The following is a 27,641-nucleotide window of genomic DNA, read 5'->3' on the forward strand; positions in this document are numbered from 1 at the left end:
CGGATTGATTGGGCTCGGGCACGCTATGCATGTACTGTGATCGCCAACTGCACCAAAACATCTATTGCTTCTTGGATGGTACACTTTTTAATGAATTTGAGTATATTTAGGTTTATAACAGGCCTGGTTCTCCCCTTATTGGTGAACATGAATTGTAGCTCACGCATCAGTTGTGGTAAACAGAAGCTCAAGCATGTTCGCTTGATGTGCGAGAACCAATGAGGTTCATTCTCGTGTGTTGAGCTCCAGCAAGAACCAATGAAGTTTGTTCTCTCACATCACGCAGGTTCAGTTGAGCTTCTGTTTATGTTCGCTGATCAATGTTTATATGCGAATAAAAGCCTAAATTCAATTTGTTCATCGTATAAAGCGATCGAGTCTCTCCATATGGATTAGTTTTACATTCTCTTTATGAACTTTTTGAAGCATCAAAGTGATAGTTGCGTAGCTGTCAATGGAGGAACAGAAATCTCTTTCATCAAAAATATCTTTATTTGTGTTCCGGAGACGAAAGAAGGTCTTACGGGTTTGGAACAACATGAGGGTGAGTGATTAATGACAGAATTTTCATTTTTGGGTGAACTTTCACTTTAAGTGCAATGTGAGCGCAGGCCAGAGAGGGAGTGGGGAGGGGGGGCAATCACGATCGGTACAAAGCAACCGTGCCTAGTGTGAGTACGCACTAAGCTGTTCCAGTGATCGACTCCAGCCCTCGGCCTCGGGAATCAATCAATCAGTGTCGTATAACAAACACAGAGATGAGAGATGTCTATCAGCGAACAGAAGAGATTGTCTGCTGTTATATCCTTACCTCAGCAGCTTCATTTCACTGATATTTAACAGCTTCTCACAGATATGGAAAAGCTTCTTTTGTCCTGTAGCAAAAATCTTTGTCCCCTTTAGAACAACACTACCCATCAGCAAATAAATTATTTTTGCACTTCTAAATAAAAGCTCATATGAATGTTTCCAGACAGTCTGAGACCTTTTCATTATAGGGCTTCACTTATCATCCCAGTAGCCTGCGCTCGTGCTTTGGAATTATTTCTTTGGAGCAACATCTTGTGTTTCATAATAGTCAGACCAGAGACATGTAACAGATGTCATGCGTGCTGCCGAATCTTGATGATTTGCAGTTTCTGGAGCGTTTCGGTCTGGATTGACAATCAGATGTGATCGGGAGTCTTACCCAAAGGGTCAAAGCTGGGGTAATCTGGGCAGTTCTGTGAGGCAAAGGTTCCAGCTGGGGTTTCATCCCAACAGAGCAAGCCATCCCAGAATCTGCTGCAAAACGACCCTATAAAAGTTAAATTGACATTTAGTTAGACATTTTAAAGGGGTCGTTTCATGAGGACTCAAATGTTCCTTGATCTTTTGAAATCTAAGAGTTTATTGTACAATAAAAACATACAGTAACTTTCTGAACTCAAAATGTCCTCAGTAAAAGGAAACAAAACATTTATTAAAACTAAGCTGATGAAATGTCCAAACCTTGTGCTGTTTCTGGATGTGTGTAGCACCTGCCGCTCTGCATATCATTTTGAAGGATAACTAGGGTAACACTTGTTTTGTTTTTGTTAACATTAGTTAATGCACTGTGAACTAACATGAAAACACAATGAAATGCTGTATTTTTATTAACTAACGTTACCAAAGATTAACAAAAACTGTAACAAATGTACTGCTCATGGTTAGTTTATGTTAGTTAATACATTAACTAATGTTAACAAATGAAACCTCATTGTAAAGTGTTACCAAACTGTTACCAAAATGCTTGAATGTTCAAAAAACACATTATTTTCACATCGTTGCAGCTCCTCTCTTCCCAGTCTGTCAGTAACGTTTAGTTCCTGTTTTTATGATGCTCCTGAAAAGCTCAGTGTGCTCTGATTGGTCAGCTGGACCAGTGTAATGTGATTGGTCAACCGCTTCGAGTGTGTTTCGGAAATGTCCCGCCCCTTACCATGACAGCGTTAGATCCGGGGTGTGGCAACAACACAATACTAACTAACTCAACCAGGCCTCGCCACCTTTTCTGCGTATGCCTTGGGCAGGAATTATTTAAATGAGGAATATTGTGACATGTTTGTTCCTTGAAGAAAACTCAAGACTACAATGGAGGCGTTTCAGCGAGTTCAGAAACAGTGACACTGATATAGAGAATAACTCCATTTGGAGTGACTTTGTGCTTTTTTAGACAGTTGAAAATGTATAAAAAAAGGCATAATAGGTCTTTAAACTGGGAAAGGAGAAAGTATTTTATCACACATCACCTTTCGAGAAGAACCTTTATTGTTTCCCTGATCACTTTTGTGATAGCTTTCAGCCATAAAGTGCTCCACTAACAGTCTTGGAATTTAACAAGGCTATGAAAAGATTAAGAGCACCATTGTCTGTTATTCAAATAAAAAATGAACTGAAAAGAAACCTACCCGTTTTATTATGGGATCCATCTCGGCTCAGAAGCTCCAGACATTTGTACTGAGACTGAGTCATGATCAGTCTCTCTCCCTCCACTGCCATCAAGACAGGAGTAAGGGATAAGTCAGCGCTGGGCTCTGTTTTTGTCTCTGTTGCTCCAGCCTTTGTTACATTCTGCAAAGAGAGATGAACTTGACCACAGCAGCAAGGTTGAAAATTCAACATTTAAGAACTGGCTCTCGTTTAATTCACGAGTTGGAATTTAAATCGAATTGGGGATGTTAAATTGGAATTGAAATGAGAATGACATGAAGCGGACGTTACTGAATTGCAATTCAAATATTCACACAGTCACACGTAAGGTTTGGAACAAAACATGAATAATTACATAACTACATTTTTTCACTAAATATAGATACATTTTGCCCATTTATTCCCTGATTTGCAGAAAACAATTTGATAAAAAAATCAAATCAATTACAAAAACACATCAATTTCAAATAGCTTTATGAAATAAATATTGACAACATAATTTGAGGTATCTTGGGAAATTACGTGTTCTTCAACACTGGTGCATAAAATAAGTCAATTCATTAAATTTTAAGTATTTATATTTAAATTAAATACAAACTGCTATAACTAACATTTCCAACACTGACTATTATCTAATATGTTCATGGGTAATTTATACTAAAATGTATAATATACAATAGTGGCCAAAAGTGATGTCCGGACTAGGAAAATTGACATTTTCACCCTTTATTCAAAATATTATTCAAAATTTGATAAAGATTTTGCATAGTTGTCTTTGGAGTCAATTTTGTTTTATTCGTGATAACTCAATGAAACATGCCAAATTGTGTGACAATTTTTGGCCAGGCCGTCATACAAAGAAATGATGAACACATGCAAAAACAAGAGAGAACCAACAAAATATTAATAAATGATTATGTTGTAGTCAATGTATGCTTTTTCCTGTGAACTTTTTTTTTTTTATGGATTTTTTTATTGCATAATAAAATTAATCCTGTAGCTGTATTCTGCCTTTTTTTGGCAAATAATTTTGTCAGATAAATCACTTAACGTTCTTCCCTGATATTTAAAATATAATATTTTTCCTCGTATTTTGATGGATTTATCAAACTTGTAGGGTCATAAAAAACAAATATACCCTCCAGACGTCACTTGTTTTGGCCACTACTGTGAATATATCCAGTTATATGCGTTTCTTTAAATGTTATTCCGTTTTCTTCTCCCTTACAATTCTGCACTGTTTTCTGCCTCAATTCAAAGTCAGGAATTAGACTGGGATTTAAAACTCATTCTGAATGGCACACAACCTTCCACAGCAGAAACACCTCTATGTTTCCCCCCCTGCGACCTCAAATGCACACCTACTCAGTTCTGAGGACAACACATGGGCACTTGACATTTGAAAAGGTATGATTTTACACAAAAGAACCGACAGAAACATTCCTCTGCTCATATCAGTATTGTAAAATGATAAGAAATCCTTCACAGAAATGGATGCCTTTCTAGAAGAGTTATAGGGATAAAGCTTTACCCACAAAGACAGGCTTGATATCAAAATTCAAAGCGCATCTCTAACCATTGTGTCACCAGTATGAGTCATCTTACATTCAATGGGAAGTCAAAGAGACAATTCAAAAGTACTTTACCTTTTTTCACCTTTTAGACACCTCACAGTAATGAATTCTACATTCATTTACGACTGAAACTTTGATGTTTTTGTGCAGAGATCTTCACTTTGGCAGAACCTCTCAAACCCACCCTCTCATTACTGCCATTAAACAAACTGAGAAAAGCCTTTGGCAGCTTCTTTAAGTGCTGTGCGTCTGTCTTACCTGCACGCAATAACGCATTTACAACACCAAATTCATCTGTGAGCTTTCTGATGTCCCATGTAGCAGTTTAGCAGCCGTACATATGATGTCACTCCAAACTTTGAAGTAAATGACGTCATACATACGACCACCAGGCCACCACCCAAGTCAGTCGGGAAAACCATTAGTCCTTCAATGGAAAGTGGATGTCAAGAACGAATAAGACCATGTTTCAAAAACTACAATTTTATCTTTAAAGTCCTACAGGGAAAAAAGTATAGTGTTTTTAGACCCATTTTTTACACTTATCAATACCAATCCACACTCTTGCTCTCAGTTTTTGCTGTTCAGTCTAGCTTTAATTAAATGTCATTTCCCATTATACTTGCATTATGTTACATGCTATTCTGCAAGCTCATTACTTTTTCACTAAGTTAGATTTATTCACAGACATGAGAAAGCTACTTCAAGGTCAAAAATAAACAGAGAGGACTTTATTAATGAGCACATGCAATTAGCAAAGTAGGCTATTGGCTTGTTTGTGAGTTGCGGTGATACTATAGTGCTAATGTACAACATGCAGAGGGCCTCATACGCTCCCATTTCATCATTCTGACACGGAGCCAGCTGCTCTGATACCAGCATTGGTGGAGCCACCATTTCATGCTTCAAGAGTTCTGCGGGTTTTCAGGTCACCTCCGCTTGTAATTACCAAACTGGAGCAATTAGGGAGTTTTTTTTTTTTTTCAAGTGGATAGTGGGGGTGGGGTAATCAGGAAAGAATCATCCAATCACAGTTTACAAAAAAAGACGACTAAAATTTAGTGGCCAGGAAAAGTTGCACGTTTTAGCAATTGCAAGTTCAAATGGGTAAAATGTCGAATTCTAAATACAAGAATGTATTTTAGGCTAATTTCACTATAAGTGTATGTATATAGTAAAAATGCATTACATTGAACAAACAATGAATGCGATGTTATGGTCCACTCACCAAGATAAAGGATGTCAAAAGCCATAGGGTCTCTTGCCAACCCATGTTCTCAAATCCTGGCTTTATCTGCAAACACAAAAACATAAGAGAATGCAACACAATGAGAACTCAAAGTTGACTAAAACATTCTACAAATCTATCTATCTATCTATACATCCATACATCAATACATCCATATACATCCATCCATCCATATATATATATGCATACATCTATGATTTGACTAGGAAAAAGGAAGAAAAAACATCAAAAATAATTCCATTTGTTACTCATTTGGGTGATCCAATGCTGGGAATATTAGACGTCACATGCAGTTCTGGACTGAAAAAACTACTAGGCATTCTCGATAAACTTCTAATGGTAAATTTTCCACTTTAGTAGACAGATCCTATATGATTGATTTAGTAGACACTTCCTATATCCGTGATTGAATCACTTGTGTCACATACTGTACATTACTCAGGGTAAACTATAATTTACACAGTCATATATTATGTTGCAGTTCCTTGTAACATTACCAGCCATTGCTGAGTAATTCAATTTTATTTACTTGCCAAAGTCAATTTATTGTCTCATTTGGCTCTTGGCAAGTGTAAATTTTGGTCCCTGAGTATGATACATCAAGACTCTGGCTGTTAACCTACAGCACTGGCATGTCAAATCTGCTTTCATTAGCCCTCAGTGCCATGTAACATTTTTATATGTAGTAGGTCAAACCATCTCTGCCAACGTACCAGCAACAACATGCTAACAGTTCAGCTACTGTATTCTCTACTCTATCAGCACTTTATCAACGGAAAATGCAATGGCAGTAAAGCAGAGAGGGGTGAGAAAGAGCTGCTGAGAGCCAGTTTGTCTCCTGTGTAACTGGGGTTCAGAATGTTTGCTCTCAACACCTCTCTTTAGATCACAGTGGGGGTATTTCTCTGATAGACAGACAGAAAGATACCAGGAATAGCAACTGAACCTCTGGATCCACTCAACAGTGTTGACATTACCTCAGATTATCCGCAGCCAGTTTTCCACAGACTATGGGGTTTGAGTGCTGATTTATTAAGATGTGGAGTGTGTATGTACCGCCTCAGGCCTCTTACTATGTTCTGTCATGACACATATCACGTTCAGAGAAGATATTTGGCTGAAATATTACTCTGGTTTTCTTTCCGAGCTGGAGGATTCCAAACAAAAACAGGCCATTATTTTAAGAACAAATAAGAACAGCCTGAATCAATTCAACTCCTTATGCAACCGACTGTTGGGCATGCAGTCCAATGCCTTTAAAATGCAGTTACGCATCCCTTCAGGTGGAAGAAAAGTTGCCATATTTAGCCTTTACAAAGCAGCATGTTTAAATGTTTTAAATGTTTAACAGGGATCATTTTAAGGTTCAATAAGTTAAAATTAGTTAATTGCATTAGTTAACACAAACTCACAATGAAAAATAATTCTAAAGCATTTATTAATCTTAGTTAATGCTAATTTCAACATTTTCTAATACATTATTAAAATCAAAATTACTGTTAATGTTATTTAATGAACCTAAGCTAACATGAATTCAAAATTAATAGCTGTGTTTGTATTATCTAACGTTAACAAATATTAATAAATACTGCAACAAATGTATTGCTCATTGTTATTTAATGCATTAACATTTAAATGGTTTCATTTTGTTCTGTGATTTAAAAAAAAAAGAGCAAATTTGAACTGTTGTTAGCATCATGTTCTGACACACACATTGTTTTTCTGTCTCGCTTGGGACTTTTTATTGTGTTCTGTGGTTTTATACTGATCTAATGACTTTTCTGCATTTTTATTCAGACATTACTAGCGTGTGTGTTTTCTGTGTAGGCACTAACACTAACCCTAACATCCATGTTGGCAATTTATGGTTTTACCGTCCTCGTGGGGGCATTTGGTCGCACACACACTCACACACACAGCCCACAAGTCCCTAGCGGACCATGCATTTCTCAGTAAATGGGGTAAGACACTGTTTACAGATCATTTATTTATATACCAAACCCAGACGGAACGTTTAACAAAAGTCATTTGTGTTCTCTTCGTATGATGAAATTCAGTTATCATTGAAGCTATTTCCTATGCACCCATGCAATTTTTCTAAGGAAATTAAAGTAAATAAAACAGATTACTGGAGCAAATTACAAGAAAATACTATTTCAGTTTTGTCAACATTAAAATGTCTCAATGTTTAACTCAATGTGTTACTTGCCGTTTTGTTGTAATTATATGAGAAATTTAATTCTTAGTTTAAAATTTTTTAAAGTAAATTCTACACAAAAAAAATGTATGCATTTGATGCAGTTATATATTTTTAAATGAGTGAAGCAAGTAAAGTCACTGTTGCATATATGTTTCCTTCCGGTGTCAGTTTACAGATATGAAGATGTATTCTGCTTCGAGTGTCATCCAAACCCAATAATTGCACATTATTAAATTTTCTTTCCTTAAAAAAGAAACTAAATAGCCCTATTCTGATGTGACAAAACACCTTAAAAATTCATTATGAACACTGAATAGCCATCAAGCCATTTTTAGATACGAGCACACGGCCATGTTCGGGCTGTGGTCAGTGGCACAGGAAAAAAGGGACAAATCTGGCTTGCTTTGCTCTCTAATCATTGTTCCCAGATAGCAGGAGGTCCTGTTTTTCAAACATCTACGACTGCGTGTATCGGGATGGAACTTAGCCAAGATAGAAATAGAGAATGGAGAAAAAGGAGAATGGATCAACTCCATATAAGTTCTGGTCATTAGCCAAGATAATTAATGTTCCTCTGTGAGGATGAATTAAAGCTTTTCTTCATGATGTTACCCAATAGGCTGAGTATTCCCTAAGTAAGCAAGAGTGAAGACTGACTAAAACATTATTTTGGAAGTGAGATCTGGAATAAAAAAAATATATAAAAAAAAAAGGATGTTGAATTATTAACGAAGACAGACATTTTTTAGGAAAGCTTTTTTAGAATGAAGGATGCGTGATGACACTGCTTTCTTCCCTAAACAGCTTTCAGAAATATTAATAAGGTTTGTTTGGGAAAATTACTTTTAATCCTTTAGTGATCGCAAAACCCAAATCCTCTGTGATAACTTCCTTAAAGCTCCATAAAATGGCTTAGTGAGGACTGATATATATAATAACCAATTATTTAACATAATCTCTGAAATACTTCATTCTTATTGAAGCTTTCAGCTTTGAAATCTCTTTAATGACCACTAAACTGTTTCAGGTCCCATGATGCTCATGCAATTCCTTTTTTTCAACAAAAATAATGTTTTATTTATAAAGCGCCTTTCTCAAGGTTGCTTCACACAAACTTTAAGAGATATTGCCAAATACTTTACTCTAAAACTGAACCAAAATTAATAATTTCAAACAATATATCACACTATATCAAAATAAGTGCCCCTATTATGCCTTTTTTGTATATTACCTTTCATGAAGTTCACTGGTTGTAAAAGGTCGGCAGAGTTTTAAAGTTTAAAGTTTTATTGTCTCCCAAAGAAAGAACTGATTCTGAACTGCCTGAAATGAGTCAGTAATTCCAGTCCTTACTTCCTGGTCACAAACCTACATAGACTTGTAACTAATTTGCATAATAGCGCTGACAGTGAACGACATCTACTTTGACCCGCCCTCAAACACTGTTGTTGTAGCTGAGGCCTGGAAGAGTTTGGTTTGTGTTGTCGACATCTCAAGATGATGCTGTTTTCTGCGCTGCGAATGCAAATCCATTTATATGCACTTTCAAAGGATAAGATTGATACAGTAAAACCGACGCCATCGTTACTGTTCATATCACTGTGTACAAGCGCTGAGGAAGCCTCCAGAGCTGAACTTCAGATATGGTAATGAGCATTTCTCTTCAGACATGCACTTTAAGCAGCAGACCAATCACAACTGACTGGGCCATCTGACCAATCAGAGCAGAGCAGGCTCTCAGAAAGGAGGGGTTTAGAGAGACTGAATCCTTTATTGACCTATTTGAGGCACTTTGAGAAATGAGGTAAAGCTGCAATGTATTTTATAAGAAAATTAAAGTGTTTTTTGACCTTGGATGCACGTGAACCTTTTATAGGAGACTTCCAAAACAAAACTTGGAACCTTTAAAATAGCATTTTAAATGGTTTTAATGGTTTAAATGGTTAAAATAATTCAAATGGTTTAAATTAATTATTTTAATTTAAATTTAAATACATTTTTTACACTTTCTTAAGGAAATGTGAGTAGTGTTTGTCTGTACATAACTCACCGATGTAGTGTAATGGACTGGTTAAATTGGGTTAAGGGCATAAATAATTGATCCTACTTCTAACAGGATGAATGTATTGTTTGTAAAAATGTCTTTAGGGAAAGTATCATTTAAGGATAGCTTGAGACCACCAAGTTGATCAAGATTGTAACTCGCACAAAATTGCAGTGTTAAATTTTCATGTATTTAACTTAATTCTTGTAAGCTGTGGAGGTTTCAGGAGGCCCATTGGGTGTTTTATTAAATCTTAATTATTAAATCTTCTTTATTAAATTGTATTTGGCAGCTGACTGCATATATACCAGGATAACTAAACCACACCACTTCATCTGACTTTACTTTTCTCTTTCATTGTACTGCTCTGTGCTCAGAGTTTCTCATCCTAAATGTGGAATGACAAAAATCGTCCAAAAAAAAAGAAAAAAAAAAGAAACCTCCCATCAGAACAAAGCCTCTTTCAACTTCTCTATGCCCTCCCATGGGATTGTTCCAACAAAAAGATGTCCCTCACTATAAACTATATAGATGTGGGGGGGAAGACAAGTGTGGTCCACATCAATATCCTCTCCCATTTACAAAATAAGGCATAAATGAATTGTGAGCCATTACAGTCAACTGTGACAGAGCACCTCAGTATCGCCAAAGCACATGGGTATGAACGTGTAGTGCTATTGTGAAATGCTGTCATGACGCCAGGGCATGCAAACAGAGGACTGTTTCTTCCATCTGCCATTAGACCAGCCATTTTACTCACTGTAATATTGAGCTTTCCTGAGAGCATCATTTCTCTCTCTCAAAATCTGACCTTGTACTATGCATCGCATCAAAAAAATGAAAAATATCTAACCATCTGAAGTAGCTGAGGCACAAGCGGGTGAGGGCATCTAGGGTGTTTTGGTACATGAGAAGCACAACATTCTGAATCATTAACCCGGCTAATTCTGTCACTGAGCGAGATCCCCCTGAACAGCAATAAGCCATTAGCTGGCTTTAATAGGTGTCATATTTATATAGCAGCAAAATGGACAGGAGTGAGATCAAACAAGAGGACAGGAAAATGCACTCAGAGGGATATCCATAATTCAGAGAGCACTTAAAATGCGGTGGCACTGGCGTGTTCTCTGCTCTTCCCAGATTAGGCTCTCAGTGCTGCGTGTACAGCGAACAGTAATGTGAATCATGTATAGGCACATACAGGTATCTCCTAAAAATAAAGTTTCTTTGGCATTGATGGTTCCATGAAGAACCTTGAAGAATGAAGAGGACCTGATCCATGTAGAACACCACAAAAGGTTCTTTGTAGTTAAAAAAAGGTTTTAGATTTGCTCAAATCTTCACACTAAGAAAAAAAAGGTTCTTTTTAGAACTGTTCACTATAGGAAGCTTGTTTCTGCCACAGAATAAAAAATAAAAAAAGTTAATTGCAATTTTTTATCTCTTAATTCTGATTTTTGAATTGAAAGTCACTGTTGCGAGTTGTCAGAATTGCGAGATATAAACTCAAAATTCAGATTTTTTTCTTGAATTGTGAGTTTATGATATTGTGATGGGCAAAAAGTCAGAACTGCGAGAAACTCAGAATTGCACGTTTATATCACGCAAATCTGAGAAAAAAGTCAGAACTGTAAGATGTAAACTCGCAATTGCAAGAAAATCACAATTACCGTTTTTATTTTTTATTCAGTGGCGGCAGAAACAAGCTTCCACAGTTCACTGAAAGGTTCTCTGGGAAACCAAAAATGGTTCTTCAATGCCATCACTTTGAAATCCCTTTTGGAACCTTTATTTTATGGAGTTGTGGTTTCCCTCTAGCCTGGAAATCCAGACCTAAATCTAAAAGATTAAGATCTGGCGTCAACTAATGAAAATCGGCCAGCTCGAGGGGCGGCAACAAGCATGCATTTGAAAATCTCACTGCACGCAATTGGATAACACTACGACCAATCACAACATCGCTTAGCTACCAGCGGAGGTAGATTGGACTCTTATCGTATCCGGTCGGCAAAACAGCAAAAACGGCCTTCTTGCAAAGGAAGGATTCGAGCGCCGTCTTCTGTTCCTGTTTTAGATAAAAAGCCAAGTCTAACTCGTTCATTGTAGCGGCCAAAGCAGTTTCAAACATCTGGTGTTCATCCATAGCCATCTTGCAATGTTTACTAATGACTTCGACGTCACAGCACTGTCGTCATCTCGCCTCTGGCCCGCCTATATCAGATAACCCGATGTGATTGGTGCAGCTCAGATCGAGGGGCATATTTAATGAGCATCATTACTCGACACCAGAGTAACTCGCAACTTGTGCTCTCGCGAGAACTCTGGATTTCCAGGGTAGTTTCCCTCTTCAATCCAGCTCAATTACACATATAACCCTTTGAGGAAAAGGACGTTGTTTGGTGTTTATTGAAAATCCAGATTTGCATTGTTCAGAGATCTGTATTAATTGTACGTCTTGATGTGCAATGAGTTTGTGTACAGTATATTGTATACAATGGTGAAATCTGTCCGCGCTCCACTATGAAAATTAAATGAAATTCCAATTGTAATAATTCTACAACTGTCAATTGTATTCCATGACAGTCATTTTAAATTGTTGGTTTATGTACCCATGCAAAAGGATGGTGCTTTTTTTAGCACCTTGCGCCATGAGTGTCACAGTTTATGCCCTTGTGTTAACACATTTCAAGTTGCTTTTTTGAATGCAAAAATTAATTCCTGCATGAACAACAAAAACATGTCATCATATGTATATCATATGATATAATTTGTTAATCTGAGATGTAATATGTAATCATACACAAAATAACGCTATCATCAACATTAAACAGCATATAAATCAAAACAGCCTAATGTTACTGAATGAAATGTCGTCCCAGGACGAGCTATAGGACTGTGCAAGCATTAGGGGTGTTGATGGACTCTGTCTATTCCATCCATGTTTTGATCATTGTTCTGAACCCCATCTGAATGTAGTCTTTGACAAAAACATGATTTTCTCAGCTTTTTGCTCAAAAATGTTGCTTTTTTATGAAACTTACCCACACTCAAGTGTTGATAAATAAAAAAGAATGCATGAATCTAGAATACAAAGTTTTTTTGGAGTTTGTTTTTTAAAAGCAGAGGCTCTGTTCTTTCTTTTGATATATTGCATGTTCAGATATTCATACAACAAAATATTCTGGGGGCCATGAATTTTTTGTGAAAATGGTCAAAAACTATGGTGGTGGCTGGTGACTTTAAAAAAAAAACACTGGCAGGAAAAGAATTAAGGTTCTATATGGAACTATATGAAATACATATTGCATTTACCTATTTATTTTATTTATTAAATTCCATACTCTGTACAGATCAAACAGTCATTTGAGAATAAAACAACTGCCGTCACTCTCTACCCAGCATTTGCAGGCAATTCACACCCTGTCAAAGAGATACAACTCAATGGCATGTGATAACACACAAATAAACATCATATGAGACGAGAAGGTCTCTTAAGACCTTTTCCTCAGTTTCCCCTCAGGATAAAAGACCGTTAAGAAAATGCCGCAATGGACCTTTATATTCCATCTGCGTGCTGCACAATATACCTCTTTACCCGACAAGACTGACGCCTTCAGTTATATGTGTATATTGATTTGTGATTATTCTGCTGCAAACTCCATCATCAGACAAACTCTGCCATGTCCGTTCTTCACGCAATTTAACCTTAAAAACTGCAGCTGTGTGATTTCACTGAAGGGAAGCCATGCACCTCTTCCCAGGCTCAGCTAGCACCTCCTGATTCATGGCTGTATATATATATATATATATTTATCTTCTCCAAATCGAGCCCTCTGTTGTGACGAGGTGCGTTAGCACTTAATCCATCTTGGCCATCGAGATTGGAGCCAGCCAAGTGCCACATGTGCTCCAGCTGTTCTTGACACAAACCCAACAGCAGGCGTTCACAGTAACCGGCCAGGTGCGGGAAGACGGCTGGCAGCAAAGCTAAAGGAGAATAAAAGGAAATGGATAGGGGAGGGAGGCCGCATGGCTTGTCAGCTCTTGAATGCAAAATGGCCCCTTTTTTATAGTCCTAGTGTCCCGTCTGCTTTATGAGGGACATACGGAACAAAGCACTGCCACTACGCTGATGATGGATCTCTAATCTTTATGGCCTTCGGAGAGTCAGACAGAGTTTAAAGAGGAGTTTTAAACTGAGTCTCTGTAGCCTCCATCTATCTGGGCCGCACGTCTCTCCATCATTCACAACTGCAAATTGGATTTGTACATTGTTTTTCACAGCAAAAAGTGTAAAGAATGTGATACAGGATTCAATTATAACACTGCCTTCAGTTTTTCACATAAAAGGTCTGCCTGTCGGAATCTAACTGTGTATTGGATCAAGAATGAGAAAGATATACTATATTCATTTAAATCTATAAACGAGTTCTCTAACAGTCAATACAGGTACATTTACACATCTAAAGTAACATCATTGTGCCAGTAGGATAGCCTGGTTAAAACCAGACCATTCTCAGTAGTAACTGAGTTATGGTCTGGCAAAGCTTCATTAATAACTCATTTCCAAAGGGGCGTCACCAACGGACGTCGCTCAAATGCCTCTGGGCGCAATTGGATAGACCTAAAACCAATCAGAGCGATCGTCATCGTGTAAAGCCATTTGCTGCGTCCCAAGTTACACTACGAACTCTTTTTGTGAAGAAAATGTATTTACTTTTGAATGTGTAGCAAAAAAGTAGGCAAGCTTTGGGACATACTACTTCGTCATCTTTATCGGACGGATCTGTCGCGTGCATCCTGTCACGTAAACTGCCCTGTCAATCATCTTGTCACGGTTAAAATCCTCTATTAAATCTAATTTAATTTCCTACCGTTTCGGAGAGAAATGTAGTAGCACGTTCATTGGATAGACCTATCAGACCAATCAGAGCGATTGTCATCGTGTAAAGCCCGCTTCAACGTTTCTGATTGGTACCTTGATTTGGACGGATTAGAAACCGGCTTGAATGGGCTCTTTGCCAGACTACTTGCAGAGCAAATCTGTCACAGTGTCTGGTTTGTGTATTCCTGGTGTCCACTAGAGGTCCTCTTCCCCACGGTGTCATCCTATTCATGAACTGCATTCCCCACAGTCCTTGTCTGAACCAATCACTGTTCATTGCACTCAGCTCCCCGTCATCATTGTACCCAGCTGTTCCCTGTTATTCCTTGTTAGTTCTTTGTTATACTGTATATGCCCTGCCTGTCTAGTGTTTGTTACGGATTCCTTGTCTATTATCACGCCACTTCTGTTCCCTGTGTTTCCTGTTTGTGTTCTTGTTTTTGGATGGATTTATGATGACAACTAATTGCCTTGACTGGATTTATGCTTACGGAATTCCCCAATAAAATAATTACTGCACTTGGATCTTCCCTTTTCCCGTTCCTTTGAGTGTGGATCGTGACAAAATCTAAATTTGCCGGAAGTTTGTCTGGGTTTTCCCAGGCTACCAGTAGGAGACAACAAGTGACTAAATTTACAAGGGAGTCAGCGAATCATTCACTTAACTGATTCGTTCACAATGATTCAATCAGGAATTAAACAATTGACTATCTTTATGAGTGACTCATTAAATCATTTACTCCAATTCGTTTCACAAAACTGATTTATTCAGGGCAGATACAAGTATTTAGGTGCTTTTCAATTTGCGTACTTACTGCATGCACTATTCTATGCCATTTTAAAAAGTGACACTGATAATTCCAAAATTAAAAAGTGCACTTCAAATACTCAGATGATGAGCTTATTTAAAAGAAAAAAATTCAAAGCTTTTCTTACCTGCATACCTGCATATTAAACTTGATTCTTCACTACAAAGGCAATCAGGCAAATAATTAGAGTAATTTAAGCGTATGAAGTGGCGGCTGCTGGTCTTTCAAAGAGGGGAAGCTCATTTTCGGCCTACATCATAAAAATAATTAATTTATTTATACGTAAATTCTACGTTCCTTTTCAAGAAAATGCTCTGTGAAAAATGTATGTAATAATATAATAAAGGTATAAATAATAATATAATAAAGTATAATAATAATGCTACTAATAATGTATATTTTTAATTATTTTAATAATTATTTTTGAATTATTACTAATAATAATAATAATATAAAAAATATAATAAGTAATAATATAATAAAGGTATAAATGTATAATTGTGTGAAATGCATTATAAAAATAGGCTAGCAATTTCGACAAGCAAATACCAAGAAATAGGTTGCAGCAGTTTGTCTTTGAAAAATCCGCGATGGGACTGAGCTCGAACAGCTTCAACATCAGCGACTTTTTATTGTATGAAATCGCTGTCAATCAAAAGGAGATGCAGCCTTTCGACAGACCCTCCAATCATCACGCGGAAGCCCGGAGTCCGGGCCAGCCCACTCCCCATTCACTCCCAGAGACGCTGAGCGTCCGTGGGCGGGACATAATCGCAGCATTTATCCAACGAACGTCTAGTTTCGAAGCGCTGAAAAAAACTGTTCGAAGCAGCCCCATTGAAGTCAATGGACGCTGGGCTTCAACAGGGAAATGCACTGTGACGCTACGGGAATGTATGAGAAGGAAATCGAGTCAGCCGACCTGTAACTGATTCTGAACGAACTCGTCTTTGAGATGAACGTTTTCTAACGCATTTTAGTCAATAAAATGTTAATACAATAGTACATATTTGACCATTCATTTTTTGACATTATAGGGGAAGCCGAGCTTCCCTTGCAGTCTTAAAGAAATCGCCATTGGTATGAACAATCATAAATTAAAAATGATTAAAGATGATTAAATGTTGAATAATTATGTTATTAATAATACAAATAAATAATCATGAATGCAATCATTAATCTTATTAATAATTCAATAAATTATGATTATTAATAATTCAATACACCTAATTCAATATAAAAAGGGCTCCCACAGGCCCAGGCCAGACACAGTATGCCCCAAACAGATCATCTTGACCTCCTCTATGCACTGATATCAGGTTAAAGTCAATTGGCTGGACCAAATTAAGTGGTAACCTTGGTGGTATGACCGATGTTTCTAGAGAGTGTATAGTTAAATAGTCAATAAGTGATACGCCAGCACACTTACAGTAAGAGTTCTACACTTTATCTCTAACAAAATGGAAAGGTGCAACATCCTCCTCTTCAATTCATGCCATCTGACCTTCTCAGAGAGCCCTAGATTTTTATCTCAGTCGCTCTGACCCCTCTGTTCTCAGCACACAGAACAGATACGGCTATGGAGCTGTTACTAGGCCACACAAATGCCAGGCCGACAAGAGGAGAAAATAAGAGCAGGCACAGAGCAATTTTGCAGAGTCAGGCTAAATTTCAAGGCACTTTTATATGAGATGGCATACTGTGAGCTCATGCATTTTCCTCTCCCTTAGAAAACATGGGACTGGGCTTGCCTCTGGTACCATGAACGCCTTTAAACTCTGGGGGAACATAAAGTAGGACTTAAGTTTCTTAGGGCAGTGTTTCCTGCAGAAGCAGACTTTCTCAGAAGAACATTTCCAATCTCATAGCTTAAAAAAGAAGCAAAGCAGTCACAGTTTAAATAAGGGCAATTAGTCCTGCGTTTGCAGTGTGATTTTGAATGTGATTATCTCACATCCTCCCCATGATGAACTTCACCATAATGCGCTTCTACAAATAATTCACTGTAGAAGTGGAGAACACCGTAAAGGTCACATAAAAGTTTTTGTTATTAGGAACTGAGAATGTTATACTCAGTGTGAGGGACCAAGAGGCAAGAACAAGGAACACAAGCTTTGCAAAAGAAAATGGGTCTTTATTTGAACCCAAGAAAAAAAAAATAACTTTACAAACTCATAAACTTCTTACAACAAAAATAAACAAACAGAAAATGAGATCAAAACAATTAGACAAAAACAAACTAAAACTACTGACCTGCTCAATTGAACAAAGCAACAGCTTATAAAGGAAAAGATGGGCCCATTACAAATTAAGAGGGGAAACAATTAAACTTTACATTCAACATATAATAATAAGTAAATCAAAATCAAATCGAACAAAGGTATACAATAAATAAAGATAAGGAAAGCAAAATGTAATCAAATATCATAAATGTACAACTAAATAAATCAATTGATAAAGACATTAACATTCCTTCCTCCCCCGGGCAATTTCAGCAAATGGTATGTTCGGGCGGAACCAATAACGCTTAAATTCTCTGTTCCTGCCCGGACTCTAATCCTTGTTACGCCAGGATGCGGCCGCAGCGGACCATGTCTGAAGTTTATCACGAACGGTAAACTTAAACTCAAAATAGAAACAAATATAAGTAACATATACAACGTAACTAATTTGTGTGCACTTCAAATCAGTAACAATGTATATAAAATGTGCTGTAAATGTAAACATATGAAAACCTAACAATAAAGAAATAATTAATATTGTTTGTTTTGTGTGATTTATTATGATCCATCACTATACTGAAACAAATGAATATGAATGACAAAATAAGTTTAAATAAAGAGTATTCTTAAATGTATGCATGTTGGCGTGTGTGCATGTGTGTGCATCCACATTACCGCTCTTGTGCGGCCACCACTCAGGCCGTCACACTCAGTAATCATAATTAAACCATATTCACATCCTTATGGGATGAAATGACTCATTTCACAGTATTTATTAAGATTTATTATTATTGAAACTTGTACATAACTGCATTCTACAATCATCTACCATCTGCATTAAAGGTGCTCTAAGCAATGTCACAGGCTGATATTTTGATCACATACAGCAAACATCTCCTCACTATCCGCTAGCTGCCTGTCCCCTGAACACACTGTAAAAAAGTGCGGTCTTTGTAGACAGCCCAGGCTCCACAAACGGCAACAAAAACAAACTGGCCCAGCCTGGACCACGAAACATAACAAACAGTGTTCCAGCCAATAACCGACAAGAATGATTTGGGGGTGGGGGTTGGGGGGTTAGTGTGCATGCACATGAAGGGGGGTGTGGGGAGTAGACTATCTTAAAAAAAAAGAGTTGCCAGCCACCGCCAGCGTTTTTGACCATTTTCACAAAATGGCCCCCAGAATATTTTGTTGTATGAATATCTGACCATGCAATATATATCAAAAGAAAGAACAGGCCCTCAGCTGTTGTATTCAAGCTCAACACTTGAATGTGGGTAAGTTTCATAAAAAAGCAACATTTTGAGCAAAAAACTGAGATTTGTGTGTTTGTGTGTGTGTGTTTGATCAGTGTTGGAGCTAAACTCTGAAGGACAGCGGCCCTCCAGGACCGAGTTTTAGGAACCCTGATCAAGACCATTGGTAATACACATAGGTACATTAAAATGTTTATTAACCTTTTTTTTAGGCTATGAATGATATTTTTATTTTGAATAAAAGTGACACTGAGAGTAAAAAATAAAATAAAAAAAGGAAATGCCACAAAGTTTTTGCAGTGTGTCCAATCAGTTGGGAACATTTTTTATTATACACATAACACACATTAGTAAAATAGGCTTATTTAGCAAAATGTAATGATGATATATATATATATATATATATATATATATATATATATATATATATATATATATATATATATATATATATATATATATATATATATATTACAAATTATACATTTGTGTTGAATTTCTTTTAAAGTGAAAAGTATTTGTGTAAATGAATGTTTAATGATTTGCGTGAACTAATGAACCGAAATACGCCCAACCAATGGGAATTTTATACATTTTAATTCAGGGATGTGAGATTAGAAAAATTTTGCAACGATGAGCTCATTTTTCTGAACCTGTTGTCATGTCTGAACCAGGACAACGGTGCACCTGCACTCATTTATTGCTGACTTGAGTTCACATTTGATAATTGTAATCAGGAATATTTGAGTCTCTTTGAAAATGAAGTTGACCCATTTATATTTCAGTCTGGCAGACTGTCAAATATTAAGTAACATTTCTCTCTCTAAGGCTGTGGGCGTGCGCAATGCTAACAAATGAGATTTAATCTTTGAATATCTGTGTGAAGCAGCCTCACATCTCTGACAGTTTTGACATTTTCACTGACCTTAACTGGCTTCTTCCATCTGATAAAAATGACTTCTATTTCATAGATATGCACAAGATGGTTTTAACAGCAGGAGGAAAGACAGATGCCGCTTATCTGGCACGTCGTCTTTTTCTGTTTCTGAGTATTCATTCAATCATTTTCATTCAGGTTACTAGAATTTTACATTTCAGCTGTCAAGAAAAACAAACTGTCTTTTTGTTTTCCAGATGTAGATGGTGGAATAACTGGATTTTCAGGATTTTGAGTGACGCCTTGAGTAGTTTTTAACACATTTTTCCTGATTTTACATCGAAATTAGAAATAACGTGGAGGAAAGACAAGCTATAACTTTATTACTAAGAAGGTCAAACATGTTTTCTTTAATAGCTTTGGAAACAGCGGGGACTCTGCTTGCTCCAGGTGATTAAACTGACTGCAAGATATATAGAAATATGGAATATAAGTAATACGGATGTGCTCAACAGTAATAGCAATATAAATTGGTTCGACACGGTGGGGCTTTACAAACACTGTTGGGAAAGAAATGACTGAATAAAGACCCTCTTTGTGAACACAGGTATGAAAAACCCATAGTAATCCCAACACTAAATCTGTACAGAGGCATTGAAAAAGTTAAATTGGCAATGGATACGGTTTGGTTAATGGAACAAACATTAACTCTATAAATCAGATAATGGGGCACGACCAGCAAATAGCTTTCTGGGAGCAGACAGACAAGGCACATCACAGGCAGTCAATGGAGGCAGATAAATCAAACACAAAGTAATGCTTAATGACTCCAAATTTGCTCTGTTTTTCTCCTTATTTTCCAAGCGTGGAAAATCGTTCCATGCAGTGATATGAACAATAATAGCTTCACATAGTATTTAGAAGCCATACTCCATACTGTACACCTCCTGTGGGTTTAAATCTATGCAGTGTACAATTACCACACAAATCAAGTCTAACGCAGCTCTAATCTTGTTTGTGACTTTCCATTAAATGTCATGGAGAAAAAGCACACATACTGTAGCTACAAAACGGCACTTCATATGCTAATTTCTAGGGGTTTGTCTATCAGATATGAATGGGAAAAAATAGGGCTGTTGGCAGGAATCTATAGGAAGCTAAATGTTCATTATTCCACTGCTTTGCTGGCTCGTGTAAATCAGTTTACAAGCAAAGCTTTTTTTTTTTTTTTTATCAGACATTCAGTCAAAGCCTCCAATGCAAATTGGGATTTTCCATCATAGGGGGTATTTATTTATACTTAGTCACTGTGGTTTTACTAATCAGATAAAACGAATGCATGGTGTTCGTCCACATGCAGTACGTGAACCTTACTCCTCACAAATGGATGAGATAGATGGAAGGGGAAGCCAAAAAATGGGTTGCCAATTGGGCTCAAAAGAACATTAAACAGAAAATGTTGCTGTCCGCCATGAGAATCGTCACTGCAGTCAACAATACTTTTGCATATATTAGGGGAATCAAAGATAAATCATAGGGGAATTGTATCGATTCGCAGAGACAAATTTATGTGGCCAGGTGTATTTGAAATGTGCACACCCAAAAAGGCCCTAATGTTCTTCTGGTCTAGCGATAAAACACATCATCCCTCATTTAGCAGTAGTTACGCAACATTGACCCTGCTAATACCAGTTATTATCGTCAGTCTTCCGTGAGATGATCACAAGTGGTCAGGCGAGACAGGTGCACTTTTTGAACGGACTACAATTCATCATGTGAATAAGTGTTGTGCATGTTTCTGTACAAGCCTTTAAATTGTTCAGTTTAAAGGTACACACTTAAAGCACGTTTCAGCGCAGTGGTTGATTGACAGGTGACTCGGACAGATAATCGTTCACACTCGCATTATGATGGGATCACATGTTTTTTTGACTACCTCTGAAGGTGGTTTGAGTGTATCGAATTGGAAAACTTTTATGATTTACAACCATTTAAGTTTAGATCTATGCTCCAAAAGGGGGGTGACAGCTGACACATCAGGGTTTTGATTGACAGTGCTAACATCTTCTATCAATAACATGATCAACCCAAAAAAGTCTCATTTATGTTAGCTTATTTCATGGATTTGGTCCTAAACGAAATGTTTCTCCTTTCTCATAGTCACATAGAGTACAAAGTTTTGTTTCTAGAAAAAAATGTTTACTGTTGGTATTAATTATTTTATTTGTATTTTTTTGCTGAGAGATGACCCTTACGGCTATATATATATGTGTGTATATATGTGTGTGTGTGTATATATATGTGTGTGCGTGTTTATATATATATATATGTATATGTACATATATATATACACACACACACACACACACACCCATATATTTATATATATATATATACACACATACATATACATACATATATATATATATATATATTATATATATATATATATATATATATATATATATATACGCACACACATATTTATATATGTGTGTATATGTATATATATATATATATATTATATTAATTAATTAATTCATGCACTCCTTGATTTAATTAACTTTTCACCCTAATTCAAGAACATATAAATTGAATGGAATATAATTACATGCTGTATATAAATTGTGTAAGTATGTTATGTCTTAATTCAGTCGATTTCGGTTAATGTGCATTTTTAACATACAACATACAAGCATACATTGTTTTTGCCACATGAATTATATAAATCATTTTTTATCAACAGCCAACTATGAGGTTAAAAATAAAGCCTGCACAGCTGTGTCTGTCTTTGCCTGCTGAGAAAATGTGCTGCTGGTCCTCCAGAGAGTCACAAAGCAACGGAGGAAGAGTTTTAAACCAAAAACAAAAAAATATGAATTGCCCCATTTTTTAAAAATTACTGTGTGAATGGGGGGGGAATACATTTTTGCTCAAGCATCTGAAGGTATTTTGAGCTAATTCCTGTCAATCTCAAATGCAAAGAATAGATTTATGACTAATTGTGTCCTGTTTTGTTTAAAGGGGTGGTATAATGCCCTTTTCAGAAGATGAGATGTAAAATATGTCTTTGATGTCCCCAGAGTGTGTATGTAAAGTTTTAACTCAAAATACCCCACAGATACTTTTATATAACATGTTAAAATTGTCTCTGTTTGAGGGTGAGCAAAAACGCACTGTTTTTGTGTCTCTCCCTTTAAATGCAAATGAGCTGCTGCTCCCGGCACAGAGGGAGGAGCTTCAAGAGCTTGCACTCACACAGATATGCACTGAAAATTTCAAAAACTTTTAGCCCTTAATATTCAATCTGGAGTCAAACAATGATGGAGAGACTCAAGAAGAAGTGACAACATGTAGAATCCAACAGGACATTTCTGAATGGTTAGTTGATGATGATTTGAAATAGTTTTTGTGTAGTTATCTTCTAGTCATTGATTAGCATATTCTGTCATGATAATCTATAAATCGCATTTCTGGGGGCGGGGTTTATGCAAATTTTAGGGTTAGTGATGTCACTAACCCAGGAGGAAGCTCGTGTAGTCCCTGCCAGCCGTTTGTTGTAGTCCTTAAAAAAACTATTTCTTTAGAAGCAGATATCTCCCTTTGCTTTGAACTTTGAGCGTTGTAACTTTGCAGATGTTGTTTATGCTCAAACAGCAACATTACACACTAACTAAAGTTAAAAAAGTGAAATCGTAATCAACCACCCCTTTAAATTGATTAAATATGTCTTCATCAGTCAATTTTATGATATTCTGATAATAGTATGTGCATATTGTAAAGACTAAAATTCCTTTTCAGACACTATAGATACACTATACTCTCTTTTTCCACACTGAGAATTGAGAAGCCAGGAAAAGTTTTGATCACCATATGAAAAGACTTCCTCTGTCTTGAGTCGGTGACTTGGCATTGAAAATGACGCTTGGAAATGTTTGATTCACAGTTTTAAAATACTTGTGTATGCAGTGAAAAGCATCTGGCGCTGTCAGCCCTCACTAAACACAATCCTGGAATGAATATATGTTGCAATATATATAAATAGAATTGTGGAAATATAGTTCAGTACTATTTGGAAGAGATAATGACGAATAAACAAAGAAATATTTACTTGGGAGAGGTGCAAATAAGACACCGCTGGGCTGACACAAATGTAACTCACTATATAAATATGGATGGAAGTTTATTTCGGCCACAGAATAAAAAAAAATACAAAAGGTAATTGCGACTTTTCCCACAGTTTACTTTTCTTCTGAGAAATACAGTTACAATTGTGAGGGGAAAAAAGTCAGTTCACAATTCGGAGATTTTCTGCAATTACGAGTTTACATCTGAGGAAAAAAAGTCAGAATTGTGAAATAAAAAGTCGCAGTTATCTTTTTTTTTATTCAGTGATGGAAACAAGCATCCACAGAAAAAGGCTGCTTTTATAGGCCTATATATGTGCAGGTTCTAACATTTCAAGCATAAATAACTTAAAACAAGTTAGCTTAAAACAAGTAAATATGTGATGGGAGAAAGGTATTGGAAAAGCATGTTCCTACACACATAACATTTTATGTATCAAGAAAATCTTTTGGATTTACAAGTAAAGAGCTTTTCACCTACACACATTCTAATAAGTGTTATGATTTCGGCTGCATTTTTATTAATTAACCAAAAAATGTTTTTTTTTTATATGTTGGTTATTTATAACCATTAATGAGAATTACAAACATATGATCAGTGGTTGCTCATTTTCTCAAACAAGCGCATTCCTTTGCCTGCCATGACTGTCAGTCATTGCAAACCAATTCAACCTTACATAAAAGCTTTATAGAGTCCATTACACAACACATATGGCAGCCTGACAGTGCCTCCGCTGAGACCGCAGCCGGTTCAGTATGCCTGTCCCATATTCGGTCCCATCTAAGCATGACCATATGAGAAAACATTACTGAAGTATTTGACTGCAGTCAAGCACCATAACATTTTTTCTTGTTCCATTAGTGTCCAACATGATGAAGATTACTTGAAACCATATAGAATCAAAAGATATTTCACCCAAGAATGAAATTTAGCTACTTACTCTCATGTCAATCCTATGACTATTGATACTTTGCACGTGACGTCAGTTGTACTGGCTGGCGGGCAAGAACGTCATTCTCTAGCAACGAAAACCAGTAAACTAATCAAGGATCTTGCCAGGACATTGCCAGTTTTAATATACAAAAGTTGGTGTTTTGAGGTGTACACGACATGTCAGATAGTTGTTGTGCGATTGGATGCACTAACCGTGTTTGTTGCCCGCCAGATATCACGTGACTGCAAAGTATCAATAGACATGCAGAGCACAAAAGAAGATATTTTTGTTGAACGTTTGAACTGTTTTTGAAAGTCAAAAGTCAGCGGCTTTCAAAACACCGCATTGACTTTTAATGTATGGACAAAAAAAAAAAATTTCAACATTATCTAAAGAAAGTCATACCGGTTTGGAGGGTAAGTATGATCATTTTTGGGTGAACTATCCCTTTAAGAGGCATGTTGCATTAGTGCCATTACCAAATCTAAATTGCTATTGTACTTGAATAAAATCAAAAATATATCGTTTTATATACAGTGGCACAGCAAGAACTTGACATGCTGATACTGCATGATGTCTAAACCTCTTACAAGAATCTTACAAACCTGTGACAAACAACCTCACCTTCTCAGGAAAGCAATTAAGATTGTTCTGCGTATTCTATAACTTTAGCAAAGCAATCACGAAACGCCACTGACAGAAAGGCAGTGAATTGAGCAGACAGAACCATGTGATGCCAAACACTCCCATTACACAGAGAAAAGGAGAAAGAAAGAGAGAGAGCTCCAAACCAACCATGCATTGCCTGCTGTCAACCTCTGCTTGCCTGTTGGCCAGCCTCCAGTGAACAGAGAGACACTCAGGAAAATAGAGAAAACCAAATAGGCTGCAAATGAGAACAGGCAGTGAAGACCACCAGAACGAAAATGAAGCAAGACTGCGTTAACCGAATTTAGCACGTAACATTGGTGAAGATGAGAGTGAACAAAAATGGGTCAATAAATGGCAGCAAGATAAAATCGTGTTAACATGTGGACATAGTTCAGGCATAAAGGAAGAGCTTAATTTAGAAACCATTTTGTTCCATTTTGATTTCTCTTCCTGTGATTAATCTGTGAGGACCTGCTTCTGAGATACTTAAATTCTCACGCTCAAAAGAAAAGAACGTTCCTCATTTACACCCAAGTGCTTATGAAAACGAGTGCGATACAGTTCATGTGATATGCTTCATTTAAAAATACTAAAATCAATTCAGTTTAAACAAGCATGATAATTAATATCTGAGCGAGAGAAAAAAATGCCTTCCATTAAATGAACTTAATCATGATAAATAGGGCATGTGACATTACTCATGAATACTTATAATGTATTGTGAGAAAGACAAACACAAGAGACACTGATCAGCGTAGATCTTTCGTTCAAAAGTTTCGGGTTGGTAAGATTGTTTTAATATTGTTAATGTGATTACAATGTAAAATAAAATGTCATTTATTCATGGATTTATTAAATTTATTAATTTGGAAATATATCTTATTATCAAAGTTAAAAAAATATATATGCTTAATATTTTGTGGAAATTGTGATACATTGTTTTCAGGAATTTTAAAGTTTATATTATATACATATATATATATTTATATCATTATAAAGATTTCTTTATACATTTTTTATTTAATAATAGACATCTTGTGTGACGTATACATGACTTTACTGTCACTTTTGATCAATTTGATGCTTCTTTCCTGAATTAAAGTATAATTTTTTTTCTGAAAAAAAAAAAAAATACTGACCTCAAACTTCAGTGCATTAATTTGCATAATTCTTTCAACTGTTTTCGCATTTAAAATGGCCCAAAAACATCCCTATCAGTCTAAATGCCTCTCTGTATGGGCAGCTCTATCGCTGTATGGCACATGATTGTACTTTAGCTCCACCTACTGATACAGTACATCGCATCTCATGTGTAGACTGGCCAGAACAAGCATTGATGAACATAAGCCTGCCTGTGTATTGCAAACGTGCCCAAATTAATTCAAAGTCTACCTGAGAGCAGCATTAGACCTTTTAAAGGGATAGTTCACCCAACAAATTTTAATTTTGTCTTCATTTTACTCACCCTCATGTTATTCCAAACCTGTATAAATTTCTTTCTTCTGTTGAACATAAAAGAAGATATTTTGAAGAATGTTGGCAACCAGAGAGTTGATGGTAACCATTGACTTCCATAGTATTTTTTTTTCTACTATAGAAGTCAATGGGTGCCGTCAACTGTCTGGTTACAGCATTCTTCTAAATATCTTCTTTTGTGTTCAACAGAAGTAAGAAATTCATACAGATTGGGAACAAATTGAGGGTGAGTAAGCAATGACAAAAAATTTGGGAAAACTATATGCCTTTAAGGAGATTATTCAACAGAAATCTGTAATCATATTAAGGAATATATTTACTCTTTAGCTAAATCATCAACTGACTACTTAATAAGACGAATATTATACATCCTACAAGAAGAGCGCATTAAAATGCATGTTTTGTATAACAATAATTCTCAATTGATGCTCATAAGCAAAATAAACAGAAAACGTAATTAGATAATGGGTTTCATTTTCAAGCTCTGCACTTTATGTTATTATAAAATATACTCCGCTTTCAAAAGGAAGAAGCTAAATTATATTCAGTTTCATCTCTTGCATAGTACTATAAAATCCATAATCTGTCTTAACAAGTTCAAACATTTGCTTATGCTTAGCCATGGTCAGTATCAACTGTAAAAAAGCCTTCAGTTATACAACAATGGATGTCATAGTCAAGTAGATAAAGCCCATTCTTTGTCAAGTATCGTTTTTATGGTAGATTAACTTCTCATAATATTTGAAGCACTGCAGATATGTAGACATGGCCTATATGACCGTCCCAAACACACTAATGAATAATGCATGAGCCATTAGCTGAATTAGGAGCATAGCTCAACAAGTGAATGTTCATGACCCCATGAACTGAGACTAGTCC

The 27,641-nt window shown here is 36.4% G+C and overlaps 1 protein-coding gene across 1 annotated transcript in view; it reads right to left on the reverse strand.

Moving 5' to 3' along the window:
• Nucleotides 1-27,641, reverse strand: part of calcr (calcitonin receptor) — a 51,101-nt gene that overhangs the window by 21,993 nt on the left and 1,467 nt on the right. Inside the window, exons 2-4 of the mRNA XM_081375627.1 lie at nt 5,257-5,322; nt 2,433-2,595; nt 1,190-1,297 (exon numbers count right to left, since the gene is read on the reverse strand). Of these exons, the coding sequence (XP_081231753.1) occupies nt 1,190-1,297; nt 2,433-2,595; nt 5,257-5,301 (316 nt within the window). The 5' untranslated portion in view covers nt 5,302-5,322. The remainder of the gene's footprint in view (nt 1-1,189; nt 1,298-2,432; nt 2,596-5,256; nt 5,323-27,641) is intronic.

Source organism: Scardinius erythrophthalmus (assembly GCF_964197995.2).
Source record: "Scardinius erythrophthalmus genome assembly, chromosome: 10".
NCBI classification, from domain to species: domain Eukaryota; kingdom Metazoa; phylum Chordata; class Actinopteri; order Cypriniformes; family Leuciscidae; genus Scardinius; species Scardinius erythrophthalmus.